Here is a 19,713-nt window from a genome sequence, read left to right on the forward strand (position 1 = left end):
CTCAGGACATTTAGCGACATCTCGCGGCGAACGAAGCAATAATCCCGAGCATTAAAACGCAGCCGCCAGACTTAACCGTCAACAGTTTTTCTGAAGGGTGAGTGAAAACAAATAAACGATTGTAAAAAGTTAATAAATTGTTTACTGGTGATCCAACCGTTTCATTCGGCCGAAACATCAATGCACTAATTGGTTTCGCGTTGTTTCTATTAAAATCTCAACAAGTTACGGCTTTTTTAGGTGTTAATCTGGCAGCTTAAGAAAAATTATGACACGACGCAAATATTATCATGTTTAGAATGTAAGTTGAATATTGTTTACCAGGCCCTAAAAGCCTTCCCGAATTTATTGTTAAACAAATCTGTTTGTTTATTTATGCGGTTATTAAGACGCACCTAATGATTTTCCGATCGGGAACCGACGAATCAGGACGCTTGTGTTGGTTCTTATATGATTACACTATAATAATATATGCCTACACAATTTAAACCTCCTACATAAAATGGTTTTGGGAATGTTAAATGATTTAATAACTGCATATTATTGGCGTGCTAATAAATAATCTCGTTTCTATTTACTGTTGTTTAAGCTCACCTTTAAAAAGGAGAAGAGAAGACTTGGGAGAAATGGAGAACCTGTTCGATAATGTCCTGCTTAATGCCTCTGAATTTGTTAAAGGTAAGCGATTACTGTAAATTTATTATTCATTGGGAAAAAACTCATTTGAATATTTGTAAGGTGATGTGTAAATAGCAGTGTCATACTAGAATTACTTCTCATTAAGAAATCTATTGACAGTTTTCTTGAAAACCATATTTCAATTGTAAATCTATAACTCTATGATGCACTAAACACCTTAGAAATATTGTACACTCAAAGAATATGTTGGAAAAAAATTTTAGATATTAATGGAATAGTCTCGCTCATCCTTTTTTAAATCTTACTTATCTGAGATAGATAGAATCATCAAATGTAGTAATGTTCTTGCTGGGGTTCCACAGGGAAGTGTCCTTGGACCACTGTTGTTTGCCTTGTATATCAATGACTTAACATCTTAATGCTTCGGCAAATGCATCAATTTACCCATGAGGTCCTTTCGATAACCCTTAAGGGGGAATTAAAGATAGATTATTCATGGGGGTCTGTCAACAAAGTAAAACTTAAAGTAAAATTTGTTAATATTTGGTCAAAAACCGATAAAGAGAACATCACAAACAATGTTGGTATTAAAATGAATTTAATGACAAAGTAAAGAACCTTGGATTTCTATTAAATAATCAGTTTAATTTAAATAATTATTCTGAGGATCACTGCTTTATTTCAGTAACAAAACAGATATAAATAAATTGCAAGTACTTCAAAACAGATCTATGCAAACTATTTTAAATTGTAGTAAATATGAACCACTAACAAATAAGTTATAATATACTACATGACCTTGATGTAACAATAGAGAATTACCACCCTATATCCATTCTGTGCAATTTCTCAAAGTTATTCGAGTTGGCTCTTTATAAATTAATTTTTCCCAAGGTTAAGTCCATGCTGGCCAACGATCAACATGGCTTTGTTTCTGGCCGCTCATGTACTACAAACCTAGCATTCTTCTCTCAGTTTGTGTGCAAAGCACTTAATGATAGAGGTCAAATCTATGTTATTTACACAGACTTTCAAAAGGCTTTTGACGAGATTGACCACTTCATCCTATTAAATAAGCTTGAACGCCAGTTTGGATTCTCCGATCACTTGATAAAGCTCTAGTTTGTAGTGGTTGAAGGCTTTAAATCTACTTGTTTTTTACCCACCTCTGGAGTTCCTCAGGGCTCTAACTTGGGTCCCCTTCTCTTTAACGTTTTCGCTAATGACTTGATCTCCACCCTCAATTGCTCTCGGTTAGCATATGCTGATGACCTAAAGCTTTTCCATAGGATTGACTCTATAGCAGATTGTGGTCAACTGCATGAGAACATCAATACTGTACACCATTGGTGCACTTTGAACTGGCTTAACCTTAATGTTTCCAAGTGTAATGTGGCCAGCTACTTTCGAATCAAAAGTCCAGTTGTCCTTAATTACTCAGTTAATGGAGAGTCTCTGGCAAGGTCTACCTGTTTTAAGGATCTTGGAGTCACCTTTGACCAAAAATTTTCTTTTATCCCTCACATTGAAGATACTGTTTCTGGAGCTACTCGCATGCTGTGCTTTATTATTAGAAATTGCAAACTTTTTCCGAACACGGCCACTGCCAAAACTCTCTACTATGCATTTGTTAGATCCAGGCTGGAATACAGCTTCCTCATTTGGTCTCCCATTTACAACCAGCACATTCACCTATTAGAATCAGTCCAACAGCGATTCCTTAAATGTTTGGCATTTAAGGATGATGGAGTCTATCCTCCAAGGGGTTTTGACCATAACCTGCTGCTCTCTAGATATACTGAACGGTCATTTGCGAAGAGGGGAGAAATGCATTTGGTGAAATTCTTGTTTAACTTACTTAACCATAAAATTGACTGCCCATCCCTTTTGCAAAGGATTTGCTTTCATATACCATGCTCAGGATCTAGACAGTGACCAGCTTTTAACTTGGACACAACCAGGTCCAACATTGTGTACTAGAGTCCTATTCACTTTATGTGTCAAAACTTTAACACATTTAAAACTTAATAACATTTTTTTCTCCTCTTTTGATTTAAATGAATTCTTGATTCTTATCCTAATTTAGTGTTGATTTTTTATTATTTATTTTTTTCAAACTCACAATATTTTTTTATTATATAGCAATTCTTTTATAGTTTAGTTGCATGAATCTAATACAGTTCATGCATTCGTACTTGTACATTTATATATTTAATTGATCCTCCTGTAACTGGGTATATGTAACCTGTTGGAAATAAAGCTTATGATTATGTAAGTTGATTACTAAAATATTCCTCCAGATTATAATATGCCTTGCTAACTAAAAGTTTTTAACATTCCAATTGGAATTTCTTCCAAATTTCACAAGCTAAGTGGTTGTACATTTTCTTTGCATCATAAATAAATCATCTCTTTAATTGCTTATTAGTAGGTAGAGGAATATTTGGTACTGTCAAGTAAGATGGTCTGCCTGCACAATTAATGCCGATACTTCAAGACACTGTCAAGAATAAATACACTGACTACACTGTCAAGAATAAATAAACAAGGAAGTGTCATAATTTTAATTCTTAAAAAAACCAGCTTGCATGAACCTCTCAAACAGAGGAACCACACAAGTTTTATGTAAACACTATAAAAAGTCTTCAACTCCTTTTGGCTTCTTCAACAAGGGTCTGTCACTGTACAACATGCTTAAGTTAAAATCATTCCATAACTAATTAATAAATAAACAAACATGTATGTACAGTAATAATAAACTAGGGAAAGATACAAAATTAAATTATGATATTACAGATTTTTTAAAAAAAATTATTGTACTACCATAGATCACTCTTATTTTTAATTTTCATGTAATTGCTAGCATGTTTTATTTCCTTTGGAAGTATATTTAATACTTTAGGCAGGATGAACAAAATATGTCATTGAGTTGCAGCAAACAAAGTGGTAGGCACATGAAGTGTGCTGATCAATTTCCATTAATTATTATCTTAGTTGCAATACAGATCTGTAGTTTAATAATGTATAATAATTTATTTGTTATTATAATGTTTATAATTAAGATTCTTTAGTTCCTATCTGTAGGCTTTGTTATTGTGCGGAATGTTTTTGATTGAAAATTAGAAATCCATACTGTACAAGAATTTACCTAGGCCTTTATATATGAAATTATAAGCTACTCCTAAAATTAATTGATTTGGTGTAGGAATTGCTGTTCAATACTTTCTGACTTAATTTAAGATTTTTTTTTGGTTATGATATATTACATAGCAATTAAGCCTGTACTTGCCCAATATATGAAATGCATGGACGAGGTTCAGTAATGCAATGGGGTTGTTTTTCAGGTGGAATAGATTTTTTTTTGTATAGCAATTTTCTCTTGTCATCCTAATAATATGACAAGCTGAAGTTTTTATTTCAATTAACTTTTTACCATTAACAAAAAAAAAGCTATTTAAGCCCAGTTAAAATTTCAATCACTCAATAAAATTAGCAGACAATTAATCATTGTAAACAATAGTTCCATTATTGTGAAATTCATGAGTAACACTCGAGCAACTAAATTAATATAAATCCTAATGTATCATTGTTTTACTGACACATTTTTGTACTTTCCAGGACGGCTTTTCTTTGTGTCTCTCAACACAGCAATCAAACCAAAATCCACTTCAACAGTCCACTACTTCTCTATAGATAGTGAATTAAGCTATGACAGTTTTTATTTTGATTTTGGCCCACTCAATTTGGCCATGCTATACCATTATTCGGTAAAACTCAAAAGGAAACTGAACAACCCAGCGTTGTCCAACAAAAAGATCGTCCATTGCACTGGACCAGACTTGCATAAGCGAGTGAATGCTGCTTTTTTGATTGGGGCATATGCAGTGATATATTTAGATATGGATCCACAGAAGGCCTTTGAAATATTAAACCAAGGGTCGCAGAAGGATTATTCTGAATTCAGAGATGCCTCAGTGGGAGAGCCTTATACGCTATCACTGATCGATTGCCTGAAAGGTATTCAGAAAAGTTACCATTTTGGGTTCTTCAATTTTAACAACTTCGATTATCTGGAATATGAACACTATGAGCGTGTTGAACATGGAGACTTCAACTGGATTGTTCCTGATAAGTTTATTGCTTTTTGTGGGCCTCAAAACCGGCCCAAGATCTCCAGCTATGGATACCCAATACATTCACCAGAAACTTATTTTCCATACTTTAGAAGGCATAAAGTAACCACCATTATACGCCTCAATAGGAAGGCGTATGATGCAAATAAGTTTATACAAGCGGGATTTGACCATAAAGATTTATATTTTGAAGATGGAGGGACTCCCAGTGATCGAATTTTACAAAATTTTATAAGCATTTGTGAAAATGCTAAAGGTGCCATTGCTGTTCATTGCAAAGGTATATAATTTTTTTACTATACAGCAGATATTTAGGTTTTGTTTTTTAATTTTAGCCGGGCTGGGCAGAACAGGCTCTCTAATCGCTTGTTACATTATGAAGCATTGGAAGTTTACAGCTGAAGAGTGTATTGCATGGATTCGAATATGTAGGCCAGGGTCCATTATTGGTCATCAGCAAACTTGGCTAAAAGAGTAATAATAATTATTATTTTAAGTCTAAGAAATTGTGAAAGAAAGAAATTTTTTTAGTAAACAAAAGCAACTCTGGGAAGCAGGTGAGATTTACCGTAAGAAGCACGGGATCACTGGCCCTCAAAAGTGCCCGGTGGGCATTTACAGCCTCTCCGAAATTAAACGAAAAAAGAGTCAGGATAACGTAATGGGGATAATGAAGAGAGTGGACTGCATGGAGATTAACGACTCCCCTGGGGATTTTGAGGAAATCAAAGAAACCCAAGGGGATAAACTGAATGAAATCAAGGCGCAAAGGAGTAGAATCAAATCGGTCCCGATTATCCCGTAAGTTCTGAGGGCTAAACGAACATCAAATGACATTTTAAGATTTTTTTTTCTCCATTTCAGAGTGGAAAGAGAGAAGGTAAGGAAGGTGTGCAACACCAGTTCAAACCAGACCGTGTTGAGGGGCGGGAAGATCGTTTCAAGTTCACCCGCGAAAATATCGGGAACTGGTAGCAGTCGGGTGTTAACCAAAAGGTTCGTTTGATTGGTTTTTCCCCGCATGGCATGTAGTTAGTTTTTCAGTTTTTATATTTAATTTGTATTGCATGAATAGGAGGTAATCTCGTAACAAATGCAAATGTATTTTTTTACTTAACGGTTTTTTTGCATATATTGAATATGTAGACAATAATTTATGAGTTGTGGTAACACGATATGCGTATTTCGTTAAATGGCTCAGAATAAATGAGTTCGAAACTAGTTGTTTATTTTATTTTTCTTAACTCGCAGTTTGAGATTTAGCACCTTTTTTAGCCATGCACAACTCTCTCGCTATGTTATTTCCCTTTAGAAGTTGTGGTGTCTGTTGAGCTTTGCTTATTTTGTTTTTAATTGCAAATAAAATCAGAATTTTTGTGGAGATTATTCAGTTACACCCCGTTCCCTTCCACATGACTCGAGTTAAGAAATTTACTTATGTAGAACTATGCGTAGCCACAGCTGTTTAGTTAGAAAATCGCCTTGCAATATTTCCACAAGAATTCGATGCTTTAATAGATTGTATGATTTATTTGCAATAGAGCAATACCATACAAACTGAGCAGTCCGTTTTTCAACAGAACCGAACCGAAGGAACCGGCACCAAAAAAACTGGCGACAAGAAAAAGTGCCGGAGCAGTCAGTGAAGATAACAAATTACAAGTGAACGGTTGCCGATCACCTAAAATAAACGAGGGTCGCACTAATAATCCTCTCACAAACGGTCATTGTAAATCGGAGGAGAAAACGAACGTGAAGCGCACAAAAAGGGCGCTAGCATTGGAAAAAGATAAATGCACCAGCTCGAGGTCCGTGAAGGTGCTCCGCCGGTCGCACGTTGTCGGTTTGGGGTTTAGGTGCGGAACTTGCGATCACTCGCCACCCGAGAAACTGTGCTTGCCCTCAGTCAAACATAACAAAACTATCTGAAACGCAATTTTTTCCTTGATACATTTAAGTTTTTGTTTTATTATTTAGCTGCTAAGGTTAACTATAATGTCTTGCCAAAATATAGTTTTTGGGAAATAAGAACGACCTTTTACTGGGGTGCCGTCTTGAATCATAGAATTAAAACATATTTTAGCGAGTAAGCCACTTACGATCTCTTAGGCGTTACATCATCATATTTTTGCGCTCGAATGATGCCTAACAGAGTGAAATTAATGGGTGTATCAGTTGTACGCTGTGTTTCATTAATAAATAAAACACACTATTTGTATTCAAAAAATTAAAAATTCCTGCCTTGCGCCTTCGGCCGTCATCAGGGGTTAAGACACTAAAAAGATACATTAAATCAGCACAGGACGGAGCATTTTAGAACGAGACAAACATCGTTAAAATACAAATCGTAATAAGTCATAAAAAAGGTCAGTCACAAAATGGGACGAAAAAACATTATACATTTGTACGAATCAATACAATTTTAAGGTCAACTTACTTTTCAAAGCAACGACACCATTCGATAAAAACGGTACACCACATATACAGAAACCATAGGCAATATGATCGAATGACATGTCTTAAAGACGCTTACTCGCTAAAATATGGCTTTATTATATAACTTTCAATTCAATATGGCACCCAAGTTAATACAATGTACGACTTTGATTTGTACCTAAAGCTCATCTTACTTGATTTTATTTCTCAAAACCCCTAAATTTTGACTGGATTAAATGGGGTCATCAATACCTACAGCGTATCCTGAAATTTGGGGGCTTCTTGTCCATGATACAAGTAAAAAGCAATCATTTTACACCCTGTATAACTTCTTATAAAAGCGGTCCTCAAATTTCAGTATACTGCTTAGAAATTTATGAGGGATTGTTGCAAATGTTTGAATGTAAATTGTATGGAAGTTAAATATAGTTATAACCAATCTGTTTGGTTTAAATAGTTAACATATGTACAGAAAAATTAATTTTATATAATGCATAGCAAATATTGCTGCTCATTTATTTCCTTGCTTGTTATGTTATCAGATCGCTCATCCTATTTAAAACATATTGATAGGAAATTTTTTACATTTCTTGGAGTGCCTGACAGAAACGCTTTAAATTTTATAAAGGGTCTTATAGCATGATCGTAGAGTCAACATAAAATATTGTTTTATGTTTTACACCTCTAGTAGGGAGTAAAAAATTATATATATACCAGGTGATACAGGAAAAAGGGAACACTTGATGACTATTTTATTCTTCAAGATAAACAAATGAAATTTGGAATATCGATGGAATTGTTATAAGAGCATGTTTTGACATATTCAGGGTGTTGGGTGCCATAAATGCGTTGAATTTTTAATCAAGTAATCACAGAAAAATAGTTTTCATTGCGTTTTATCTTTTACACTACTATTTAAAATGTCCAGATCATATAATTTTTTTAAACAGCACATTATTGGGAACAACCACTTTTGAACTGCGATTTCTTTTTCCCAATAATTTGAAATGAATATTTTTTAAATCGGTCCCATTTAAAATAAAAAAAGTCAGTGTCACTTCATATGTCAAAAGATGGTCTTATATTTATTCCACCAATATACCAAATTTCATTTGTTTATCTTGAAGAGTAAAATAGTTATCAAATGTTCCCTTTTTTTCCTGTGTCGCCCGGTATGATTCATTGGGTGATTTGTAATTTGTACTCTATGATCCTTAGACCCTCGTTAATTGGATGATTAAGATATTTTTATATTGTGTATTTTGTAATGAAATTCAAATTATCTTTTTAAGCTAGGCATTTCAAAAAATTCATAATATTAGTAGATGTTATGGATGTGTAGGTACGAGGCAGGACGTTCTGGAAACTAGATGTTGTTATATAAATGCACAAAGTTTAAATTATGTAAGACGTACATAAGTAGGAACAGAATCAAACCATATTAGATTATGATAGAGATATAGCACTATTTAAAATAAACTAATTCACTGTCAATAAATTATCTATTATGACGTTGTGACAGAATAATAAAAAACAGGAATTTGTATATGTTTTTATTTATTTCAAAAAAAAACTTGATTGTAGGGCTCATTTATTTATCCTTCTAATAATTTATAAAGTATTCACATCTATAGTTAAAATTCTTAATATATACACTCTACTTAAAAGTAATTATAAAAATTAGTCAACTAAAATAAATACTATATTCAAATATTTGGTAGAACTGGTATGCTTTAGGAGCTCAGTAAAATAAAAAACATTATTTCACCTATGTACTTAAAAATTATCACTTTAGGGGCTCTAGTAAGAATATCGATCAACTAACAGTAAAGCCTCTAATATATTTAGATATTTTCAAAATTGTCTTGCAACGTTACATAGAAAAAATAGAATGATTATCTGTTAAGAAATCTTCAGGTAACGAGGACAGAGACACTGGTCAAGGATATGTGCATTCGTCTTCCTCCATATGTTGACCACGTAGAAGACCCTCTTGATCTTCATCTAGATGCAGTATTGGAAATGCCACTCCATCCCCTAAGCTAATTAAAAAGAAAAGTTTATTTTTAAGTCATTTAGGAAAATACTAGGGTTTTTAGATTCTGGTTTGAAAAGCACACACCAAACTACCTACCTATCATAATAAGCAGAAGCACTCCTCAAGGAAAATAAAACAAGAGAAATTATTAAGAAAAACATGTATTTTAAAAAAATAACGGTACACATTTAATATTAAGTACTAATTAACATACATTAAGTTTTAAAAAAATTAAACAATAGAAGTCTCTGTACAGGGAACCTCAGTGTTCAGTTTACTTATTTCAGACTCCACGTCATTGCGGCTAGTTGAAAAAAAATCGCACATTTAAGTTTTCCAGTTAGTACATGCACTACACATAAATAAACCTCAAAAGGTGTTAGTTAGAATATCAGAAAAAAAAAATGGTTAAAACAGTAGAGAACAATTTTCTAACCTGTTTCGAGAGTTGTCCACTGAATGGCGTGTAGTCTGCAGATGCTTCGAGTGAATTGGGTACTGAACACCATCACCCAAACTATAAAAATAATAAATAAAACAAACTAATAATAATCTTGAGTCACTTATTAATGGGGGGGACAGAAATCCTGAAAGGGGTACAAGTCAACAATCCTTTAGAACCTTAAAGATGGTGTGTAAAAAAGCACATTTGTTTGTGTATGTATTTATGTAACTATCTTACAATCTAATATTTCAAAAATATAATTAATTAAAAACTAGCACAAATCCATGGGCACTTTGCTTTCCAACAAGCCTTCTTGGAACACAATTAAACACAAACACTATACACTGCACTTGAATGTAAAAACACACAATTTCTTAAAGCTCACAACCAGGAGGCTTTAAGTTTCAACCACCTCAAGAGCCCGTCATATTTTCAGAACTAAAGAATTGATGAGTTGTACCACATTATTTTTAATGTAATCCATCCGTCACCAAATCAGTGGGATTTTTATTATATTACAGAATATCCCAATTTTATTCCCGGTTGTTTTAGCAAAATGTTGAACAAAAGCAATGAATAACAATATTTACCTGGTGCTAATAGGCAGAAACCAAGACTTAGGGTCTTCTCCAAAAACTTCCTTAAAATTCCTATATCTCCCTAAGTGAAATCCATACTTATCAGCACCGAACTCCCTGAAGCTGGGTGGCCGAAATGCTTCTAAAAAGTTTCCAATATTTAAAATTTTTTTACTTTAAAAGACGTTACAACAATCAAAAACCTACCTAGTGTTGTTCTGTTTTCAAGTACAAGGTAACAGTGGTATATAAAAAGAGACATTAAACTGACTCCGAACATGACAGCTATAAAAAACAGGAACAGAATGTGAAATCTCGCCATCCCCTGCAGACCATTCTGTAAGAAAATCTAGCATGGGTGTCTTAACTAATATATAAAATAACTTACATACCCTCCAAAATGCAATAAAATATGGCAATGATGTTAGACATATGTATAAACAGTAAATCAATGCATAAGCCAAGAACAGTAAGAAGAACTTGTAGTTGGTAAAGCAAACACAATTGTTTATCCACGGGCAATGATGGTCCATCTTTAGCACACATTCTCCACACACTGAACAGTGGTGTGTGCGGTCTGGTTTGACCACTCTACATTTTTCACAAAACCTAATTCCTCCACCCACTGTGACGTTGGTTATTGGCAAATTGTTTGAATAAGTTTGTAATATTTGATATTGGGTTTCCAAGGAATCATTGTGATGCATAAAAGCTGCATAGTCTGCTTCTGATAGTTTAAACTAAAAGTGGAACAATGTTAGTTTTGACTATTTGCTTCTTCTCCTTTAGAACATAAAATAATTGCTATTACATTAAAAGAGTGCTTACTACTGATAAAAACGAGTGCCTAATACCTACATAAGAATTAACCAAAAAAACTATTCATTTAAATAAAATTTTACGACTAGAAGTTTGTTTTATTTTATGAGATCACACAGTTACATTCTTCTATCATCTTATTTATAGGTGAACAATCAGTCTTATTAGTAGAGAACAGTCCTATAATTTTTGGAACATGAAATTTAATATTATTCATGAGAAAGCAGTTTTTATATTTAATGTGATTTACAATATAACAGATAAAAAGTTCTGAATGCAAATTTCTTCTATTATCCTGTCCCTGAATTTTGAAAACAAATTAATATAGCATTATTAGGAAATCATGTATGGATATATATAGCAAACCTTCTGACATAAAAGAATCATTTTTCAATTAGATCAACATTGAATTTGTCTTATCATATTCATATAATAGATGTATACTCCAAAGAGGTCTTACTAGTGCATTGTAGAATATCAGGGTTTCAATTCTTTTAAAAAATATTGAGTAATAAAGGAGAAAGCCAAGAGTTTTGAATTCTTCCAAATATGTTTGGGAATTTTCAGATTCTGCTGAAAACAGTATTCCAAGATGTTCACAAGTGTTTAATTGTTTCCAAGGTAAGAACTGACTAAACAATACTGAATAAAATGTCTCTTCTAAAAACCCACAGCACAATTTGGAAATGTGTAGAATTTTCTTCATGGTTTTTGCTGAAAGAGACCAATAAGTTCAAGAGAATACTGACAGTCAAAGCAAGCAAGTATACCAATTCAAGAAAATTTAAAATACAGGCATTTACACTAGATGAAAATATACAAAGACTCACCCATATACAAACTCTGCTATTATTTTAATTTACATGCTTCAGATATAGATATTGACTTGACTAGCCTCAATCAATTTAGACACTCATCAGAAATAAACTTAAATCAACAGAAAATGTCAGATATGACTTAGTTGGTACATTTTACTTTAGTTTTTGGTTGTATAGTTTTTTTACCTTTTAATTTAGTATACTTTATATTACTTAATATTTAGGTTGGTATCTGTAAGTAACTTTTAGCTGTTGATACTGTGATTAAAAAAATATTAAACTAAACGTAAGTAGAACCCTAAATAAACCTTACTAATCAACTCTAACTACTAAATATGAATATACTAGTACAAAAACTAGGAAAATAATGAACATATTTACATTTTCATAATAATACTTTAAGTTATCTGGAAATTTATTTATATCTACTTACATTACTTGGGACCTTTCCTATATCCGTAAAAATAGTTTGAGCATAAGACCAACAGAACATCAAAAAAAATATGTGGTAGAATAACAGGTAAAATATTTTGCCAATGATGCTTTCGACAGTAACTAAAAAAAAATAACTGCATAAGCCTCGACTGTAGTTATTATCATATCAAACACCTTTTAAGATAAGATCTATAAATAAATATAAGGTAAACTATTACTTACCCAGGCACAATTGTACAACATAAGCATAATATGACCATGCAACAATAGTAATGATAATTAGAACAGGTATCCATTTGACCGCCTTGAAACACCAAAAACAAGGCCCTTTGCTCTCATTTCGTGTGTGAGCCATGGTTCCTAATAATGCGTTAATATTTTCTTATGGGGCAGCTATTTAGTCCAGAAGACATCAAACACATTTTCAGCTTACAAAGTTGAATTGGGGACAGCTGATGCTTACCTAGAAAAATCCCTTGAATGAGCTAATGTGCAATGAATCATGCTGGTGATAACTTGCCGAGAAAAGTGGGTTTTATTGCAGAATCTTAGGGTAAATGCATGATTCTTATCTGGCCCACTAACTAAAAACGTTTAATATGAATGTTTGTAAATCATTATCCCGTTTACGACAAAAGGTGTTTCACAGTTTGGGGATTTTGATACTTCAAGTTGAACAGCTGATTTACATCAAAACTGAGCCCAACTTTTTGTTATCGATTTTCTTTGGTTGCTACCAGTTCGTTATGATGTCATGAATTTATATATGGAAGTGAAAGAAGTATTTTGATATATTTAATAAATACACATAATTATTGTTATTATTTTTCTTAATTTATTCATGTTTATATTTTTATAAAATCTTTATGCATCCATAATCTTCCAAAAACTAACCAGGTTCACTGTAGGTTGAAACTTGATAGCTGACATTGACAGCCCTTAATTTTGTTGACTTTTTTGTGATTAATGAGAGTGATATAATTGATTTAAAATTTATATTTTAAATTGTTAAACGGTAATTAGTTTTCAGGATATTAATAATTTGGGATAGCAACAGTTTGTTTATAATTAATTCTTTCGTGACGAATGCAGAATTTGCGTTTTGTGGTTAAATTTAGAGGGGGCGAGTATACAAATATTAATTATTACATACCTAAGAAATAAATAATTTTATTTTGTTATTAACATTAAATTCCTTAATGATTATAACATAAAATTTATAAAACTCCAATTTTCTTGTTGTACTTTTTGCACAATCTATTTATATCTTAGACAGTCTCCTTTAAAAACCCAATAAAGCTATATTTGTTTGCAATGTAACAGTGAGAGCTCAGATCTCTCCTTATGATTCACAAGTTAAATGTTAAACTGTTTTCTATTAAGTGAATATTTATTAAAGAGGGAATTCTATGCAGTGAGTCACAAAATTTAAGTTATTTATAAAAAAAAATTATTTATAGGCTTACAATAATATATAACTCAACCAGTTACCATGTCGTATCCTCCACTTCCTCCACTTCAGGGACCACAACCCACTTATCCGGTGCCATATAACAGTAAGTTTAGTTCATTTAGGCCCTAAATATATTAACTAGTACTAGATTGAAGATCTTAAATTCTTTTTTTAAAACTTGTGTGTCCTCAGTAACTTGTCCGATTATTTATTTTTTATTTTGTAGCCTGTTTTAAAAAAAAAATTAAAAGGATTCATCTAGATTTCAGCTTATAAGTGCCTTGTTACTTAAAGTATTTTTTATTTGACTTTTATATTTAGTATAGCTTTGTCAACAGAATTGTAATGTTCTCAAGTCAAGTGGAGTTCATATTCAATGGGTAGAAGCCCAATGTTACATACAGTAGAAATTGAATTTCAAATCACAATTGCTTGCATATCTTAAGAGGACGTAAACTCTATACAACAGGAGTTATATGATACACTTTAATAAGTAGGTGCTAAGCGTTTATTAGGAAAAGACTAATATTAGAAATCTATATAATATTGTGCAGACAAATTAGGATTTATCATTTATTTGTTACAAGTATCAACAGCCACAACAACACTTACAGATACTAACTTAACATACCATAAATAGTACTGAAATAAATAATAAAAGAAAATACACAATGCTCATAATAACGCAGAACACAGCACTGATCAGTTTAGTTCATGACTCAAAGTCAAGACTAGAAAAAGAAAAATATTTCAATAAATATTTTCATAATTTACATAACACTTAACATGAAATTAGTAAAATTTAGCAAAGGTGTAAATTCGGACACATACATAGATTCAAAAATCTGCTGTAAAACACAAGGGGAAGAAAAAAGCTCATGATTCATAACATTCCGCAACAGTATAAAAAAAACTTGCAATATCAAAAACTGGCCCAATCAGCAACAGCAAATTATTTACCAATTCATTGCCAATTGAAAATGGATTATAAACACAACTAGAATGGATTATCTCTGTCAGGACCAGAGGATGTAGTAGTGCCTCTATAGAATTTAAACCTTATTTCTATTGGATCTCACAAACTTGCAAAAATAATCAAATTGGACCTCAACATACTGCTGATAACATCACTTTTTCAGTGACTTGCATTCTTCTCTTAAACTGCAAAAGGATATAATATAATCTGTATATAAATTAGAGTTGCCATATTGTTTGTGTATCATTTTCTTTGCCATAATTAAAGATTTAACTTTATTTGAAAGCCAAATAGGAATTAGGGCACAAATTTATCTATACATGACTACATTAACTCATAGAATATATTTATCACATTGTTCATTACTTTTTGACTTTTTTTTTCTTTAAATATTTAGCCCCATATCCTCCTCCTCCTCCTGGACAAGGATATGGACCTCCAGGGTACGCACCATATGGACCACCTGTCCCTAATCCATATGGACAACCAGGGCCGATAGTTAACCAACCAGGCATGGCACCCGCAGGTCCAGGAAGTAAGTTCTTTCAATAATAAATAAATAAATTCCTTTATTACCATATTATTAGATCATATGTCAGGGTTGGTAATTACTAAATCTAATTCAGAGGTCTTTTGTTAATATTAACATAAATAAAATGAACATTATATTACATAAATACTAACCAACAAACATTTTTGACAGGTTTAAATTATAAAATTTGAGTCATATAAAAAAGAAATCAGAGCAAAGTATTCCTTATGATTATAAAATGACTTTTCAGTTAGGAAAATTTTAATTTTGCTCTTGAACTGGTTAAACAATTTTAAGTCCTCTGATCATTGTTGGTAGTTAATTGTATGCTTTGATACAGGCATAGTCTAAAATTTTATGGCTTAGTAAAACAAGGGCGTTAGAATTTCTTGTAGCTTTAGCTCCTTAAAAACTTTACAACAGTATTCTTGTGATTTTAAACCATACAAATACTCTTATCTATGTTTACAGCTTGTCCTCATGACCAGTAATAGGCCATCATGTAGAAAACATGATGTAAAATAGATGAATAAAATAGATTCTGTGGAAATATAGTCTAGCTGTGCATCCCAATCCACATATATGCCTTTGAAAAAAAAGCCTCTTAACTGTTTGGACACTATGTATATCATTGCAAACAGAAAATTCTTTTTAACTAACAAACCATTCGCAACAATTGCCTCAATGACAAAATTACCTCTGCAATTAGGTTTGAAATTAAATTTTATTCTCACAGGTCAGTCCTGAGGTCAAAAGTGTGTATAGTGGCCATTGAAATAAATGTAACTTATTAAAAGTGTGTTCATGTTTATAAAAGAACTCCTTCTTATGCATATAGATTTTTTTATTGCAAATTAAACAGTGATAGTAATGACAATGCGTGCAATATGTTTGTTCTTAGTTAGGCCCTGTATCCTCACTCAATTTAAGACAACATAAGTTATGAAAATATTTATTATACAATGAAAATTATTGTAAGAGCATAATCCTACTTGATAAAGGGGCACTATTTACTTTGTGATAACAGTAATAGAGTTCTTATGCTGTACACTTGTTATCGTTATTATGAAACATGCCAGACCATCATAAGTATCTCCAGTTTTCTTTGAAAAATTCAGTGATTTTAAGGAAAATTGTTAAGTTCTTTAAGTTTAAAAGGTCCCCTAAGAGGAAAGGATATGTGAAGTTTTTGACTGATGAAGAACAAAGGTTTGTTGTGATTCTTTATTTTTAATAATTTAGGTTCAACATTTCTTAATAATATTTGTCCCTGAGGCTACTTATGCTTTTTATCAGTAAATGTTTTTGTGCTGTGTTGTAACAAACAAACAAACGAGATAGCTTCAAGCCATTTAAAATTGTCATAACATTTAAAAATAAATTTAGTTTTATCTCAGTTTAAGTATTAGGGTTTTTACATTCATTCAATAATCCATCGATAGTCGTGAAGCAGTGTTAAGTTAGTGAAATGAGTGAAAAGAGAAGTTTTCTTGATAACCTTATAGGGAAAATTCACAAACTTATCCGGTATAAAAGGTCGCCTTTTAGACACGGTTATGAGAAATTTCAGTCAGAAAATGATGAGAGGTAGAGACACTTTTATGTAGTTTTTCTGTACTGATAAACTTCTGTTTTTACAGATGGTTGGATGAATTTACCGCAAGGAATTCCCAATTGCCCTCCCGGATTGGAATACCTTACTACGATTGATCAGCTACTTGTACATCAAAAGGTCGAAATGCTAGAAGGTAAATATAGGCACTTAGGGCCCGGAATTCTGAAGTGATGATTTTTTTCCGAATAATTTACTATAACTTCAACTAAAAATATCAGATAATATGTTCATAAGGCATTTATCCTAAATATTATTTAATAAAAAAAAGTACACCACTGCATTGTTCTAAAAGAAATTTTGTTTTTTAAATTCTTGTTTAATATTGAGCAAGAGTATAGATACAAAAACTAAAGATCTTTTTATCACCCATAATTTTATTAAAAATTATTTTTTTTCATACAACTATTTTCTTCAAATAAACCGTTTTTCATTAACGCTACCCTTGCCCCCCCACCCACCCCACACAACTTACCAGTAAGAAATTGTTTTTAAAAATCATTGTTTTTCAAAATAATACACATAAATAACAGCTAGTATTGTCATTAATATCTAATCTAATAACTCAGTTTTTTATTTAATTTTGATATAATTATATATATGTATATTATTAAATATTTAATACAAAAGCAGTGCTATAAGATTGGATATTATGAACGAAAAACGGTGATTTTTCAAAAGAATTCTTACTGGATAAATGTTTGGGGTGGGCGGGGGGTGAGGGTTGTGTTGATGAAAACCAATGTTTTTGCAGAAAATATATATTCAATATTTAATTTAATAACACTGTTTATTTAAATTTTATATGATTTTATATATAAATATTTAGGTACCCAGTTGTTCTCTCGGAGGCCCTGTGCAATGCCATTGACCTCCTAACCACAGTAAAAATAGAAATTGTTCCTATTTAATGACAATTCTTTATCAGTGTGAAGCCTGATAAAAATTCAGAACAATATAATTTATTAGTTCCATTATTAATAATGTCACTGATTTAAGATATTTTTAATGGGGTTATCATGCTTTTCAGCTTGCAATAATTAAGTCGAGTTTCAAGGAAATATTTTTGCTTAATTTCAGCTTTTACGGGATTCGAAACGAAAAATAAATTTACAGTAAAAAACAGTCTTGGCCAAAAAGTCTATTATGCCAAAGAAGACTCCGATTGCCTCACTAGGAACTGTTGCGGTCCAATTCGTCCATTTGAGATGAGAGTTTGTGACAATTTCGGTAACGAGGTGATCCACCTGCATCGACCGCTTGCCTGCGATAGTTGCTGTTTTCCTTGTTGTCTACAGGTAGAAAATGTTTATAACCTGTAAAGCTTTATTGAACCTAATGCATTTTCAGAGTATGGAAGTATCGGCTCCCCCAGGTACAATCTTGGGTACGGTTGAGCAAGAGTGGAGCATTTTCTGTCCTACGTACGCTATTAAAAACGCTAGCGGAGAAACCGTATTACGAATCGAAGGACCTTGCTGCACAACAAGCATTTGTGGCGACGTTGAATTTAAAATAATGTCTTGCGATGGTTCTGTACAAGTGGGTAAAATCTCTAAGCAGTGGTCCGGTTTAATTAGGGAGATGTTCACTGATACCGATTATTTTGGTATAACATTTCCAATGGATTTGGATGTACGTATGAAGGCAGTCATGCTGGGCGCTTGCTTTTTAATTGTAAGTCAAATTTCTGGAGTTTCCATACAAGTGATTAACAAAATTTATTGTTTCAGGATGCAATGTTCTTTGAAAAAACCAAATCATCCGAAAATGCTTCGAGTATGCTATAAATGTTTTCTTTTAATGTGTTATTTGTGGTGGTTTACTCAACACTATTTTGTGTAATGCTTTCAATATATTTTTTAAAATTTATTATGCCAAGTATTAGGTCTATTAAGAGAATTTAATATTTAGATAAAGTCTTATCATTTCACTAAAAGTGGATGACAACTACGCTTATGATCCTCGAAATATTTTTTTTATATTGTATTGTTGTTCTGAGCTTTTATATTGTGTGTTATTTATATAATATAATATTGTATGTTTGGATGGAAGTGTTTTGTTGTTGAAGCGTTTGTTCTGGTGGTGACTCCTGTACTCAAAATCAAATTTTTTTTTAGTATTCACCTTGAGATTAAGAAAGTAAATCCTAAAATTTGTAATTCAAAAGTAAATAAAAGGAGCCATATTTTCATCTCGAAGTTTATCAATACGTTTTAAATTGCAGATCAATTTTATCATAGTATCCTTTACAATATACACTGCTTAATTGAATATCAGAGACACATATCGCGCATTAAATACAACAGTCATATCTAAAAATTTCGTGATTTTTATTTATCTAAAAAGGTTGATAGGGCTTTACATTAATTTAAAACTGTCATATGTGCAACTTAAAGGGCGTATTATCTCAGTTTCTGATATTACATTATATGATTCTAAATTTAAGATAAGTCATTATTTAATTTTGCTTTAAATTGTATTATTTTATTTCTAACAAAACAGCATTATTATCAAATCAAATATGCTTTATTGTTTTTTCAACATTGAGTTATAGACAAAGGAAAAATATAATAATACAGACAAAAAATATAATGATACAGTTAGGAACAAAATGTCATGGATACAGTAAAAAATAAACAAAAGTTGCTAAAAAAATTAGTATAAAGCAACAATATGTCAACCAAAAAGAGGTAATAATGGACAATAATATTTAAAATGCAAGTAGGTTAAAAGATTCCATACAATTTAAAAAAAAACTCAATTATTTAAGACTTAATTAATTAATAGACAAGACAA

The 19,713-nt window shown here is 31.9% G+C and overlaps 3 protein-coding genes across 11 annotated transcripts; 2 read left to right on the forward strand and 1 right to left on the reverse strand.

The window, feature by feature from the left end:
- The first annotated feature begins 73 nt into the window (after nt 1-73).
- On the forward strand, nt 74-8,754 carry LOC126748287 (dual specificity protein phosphatase CDC14C-like). Its single transcript, XM_050457407.1, has 7 exons — nt 74-301; nt 590-678; nt 4,258-5,052; nt 5,108-5,246; nt 5,304-5,573; nt 5,637-5,768; nt 6,353-8,754. Exons 1-7 carry the CDS (start codon nt 291-293, stop codon nt 6,699-6,701), a joined length of 1,785 nt encoding a protein of 594 aa, XP_050313364.1. The 5' UTR covers nt 74-290; the 3' UTR covers nt 6,702-8,754.
- Nucleotides 8,755-8,782: 28 nt separating this feature from the next.
- Nucleotides 8,783-13,029, reverse strand: LOC126748290 (palmitoyltransferase ZDHHC2-like). 4 transcript variants are annotated; one of them, XM_050457411.1, is made up of 8 exons: nt 12,862-13,029; nt 12,564-12,804; nt 12,340-12,461; nt 10,662-11,009; nt 10,477-10,606; nt 10,282-10,411; nt 9,683-9,763; nt 8,783-9,250 (listed from the first exon to the last, which is right to left on the reverse strand). In XM_050457411.1, the coding sequence occupies exons 2-8, from the start codon at nt 12,694-12,696 to the stop codon at nt 9,148-9,150; spliced, it is 1,047 nt and encodes a 348-aa protein (XP_050313368.1). In that variant the 5' UTR covers nt 12,697-12,804; nt 12,862-13,029; the 3' UTR covers nt 8,783-9,147. The 4 variants fall into 4 exon arrangements, with proteins under 4 accessions (XP_050313368.1, XP_050313367.1, XP_050313370.1 ...); XM_050457410.1 differs by having other exon boundaries at nt 10,477-10,618; XM_050457413.1 differs by lacking the exon at nt 9,683-9,763.
- A 198-nt stretch (nt 13,030-13,227) lies between these two features.
- On the forward strand, nt 13,228-18,963 carry LOC126748292 (phospholipid scramblase 2). 6 transcript variants are annotated; one of them, XM_050457416.1, is made up of 7 exons: nt 13,228-13,356; nt 13,802-13,897; nt 15,168-15,305; nt 16,943-17,050; nt 17,995-18,212; nt 18,265-18,591; nt 18,648-18,963. In XM_050457416.1, exons 2-7 carry the CDS (start codon nt 13,834-13,836, stop codon nt 18,702-18,704), a joined length of 912 nt encoding a protein of 303 aa, XP_050313373.1. In that variant the 5' UTR covers nt 13,228-13,356; nt 13,802-13,833; the 3' UTR covers nt 18,705-18,963. The 6 variants fall into 6 exon arrangements, with proteins under 6 accessions (XP_050313373.1, XP_050313372.1, XP_050313371.1 ...); XM_050457415.1 differs by having other exon boundaries at nt 13,282-13,357; nt 13,809-13,897; XM_050457414.1 differs by having other exon boundaries at nt 13,314-13,464.
- Nucleotides 18,964-19,713: the final 750 nt, after the last annotated feature.

The sequence above is a fragment of the Anthonomus grandis genome, chromosome 22 (assembly GCF_022605725.1).
Source record: "Anthonomus grandis grandis chromosome 22, icAntGran1.3, whole genome shotgun sequence".
In the NCBI taxonomy this organism is placed as follows: domain Eukaryota; kingdom Metazoa; phylum Arthropoda; class Insecta; order Coleoptera; family Curculionidae; genus Anthonomus; species Anthonomus grandis.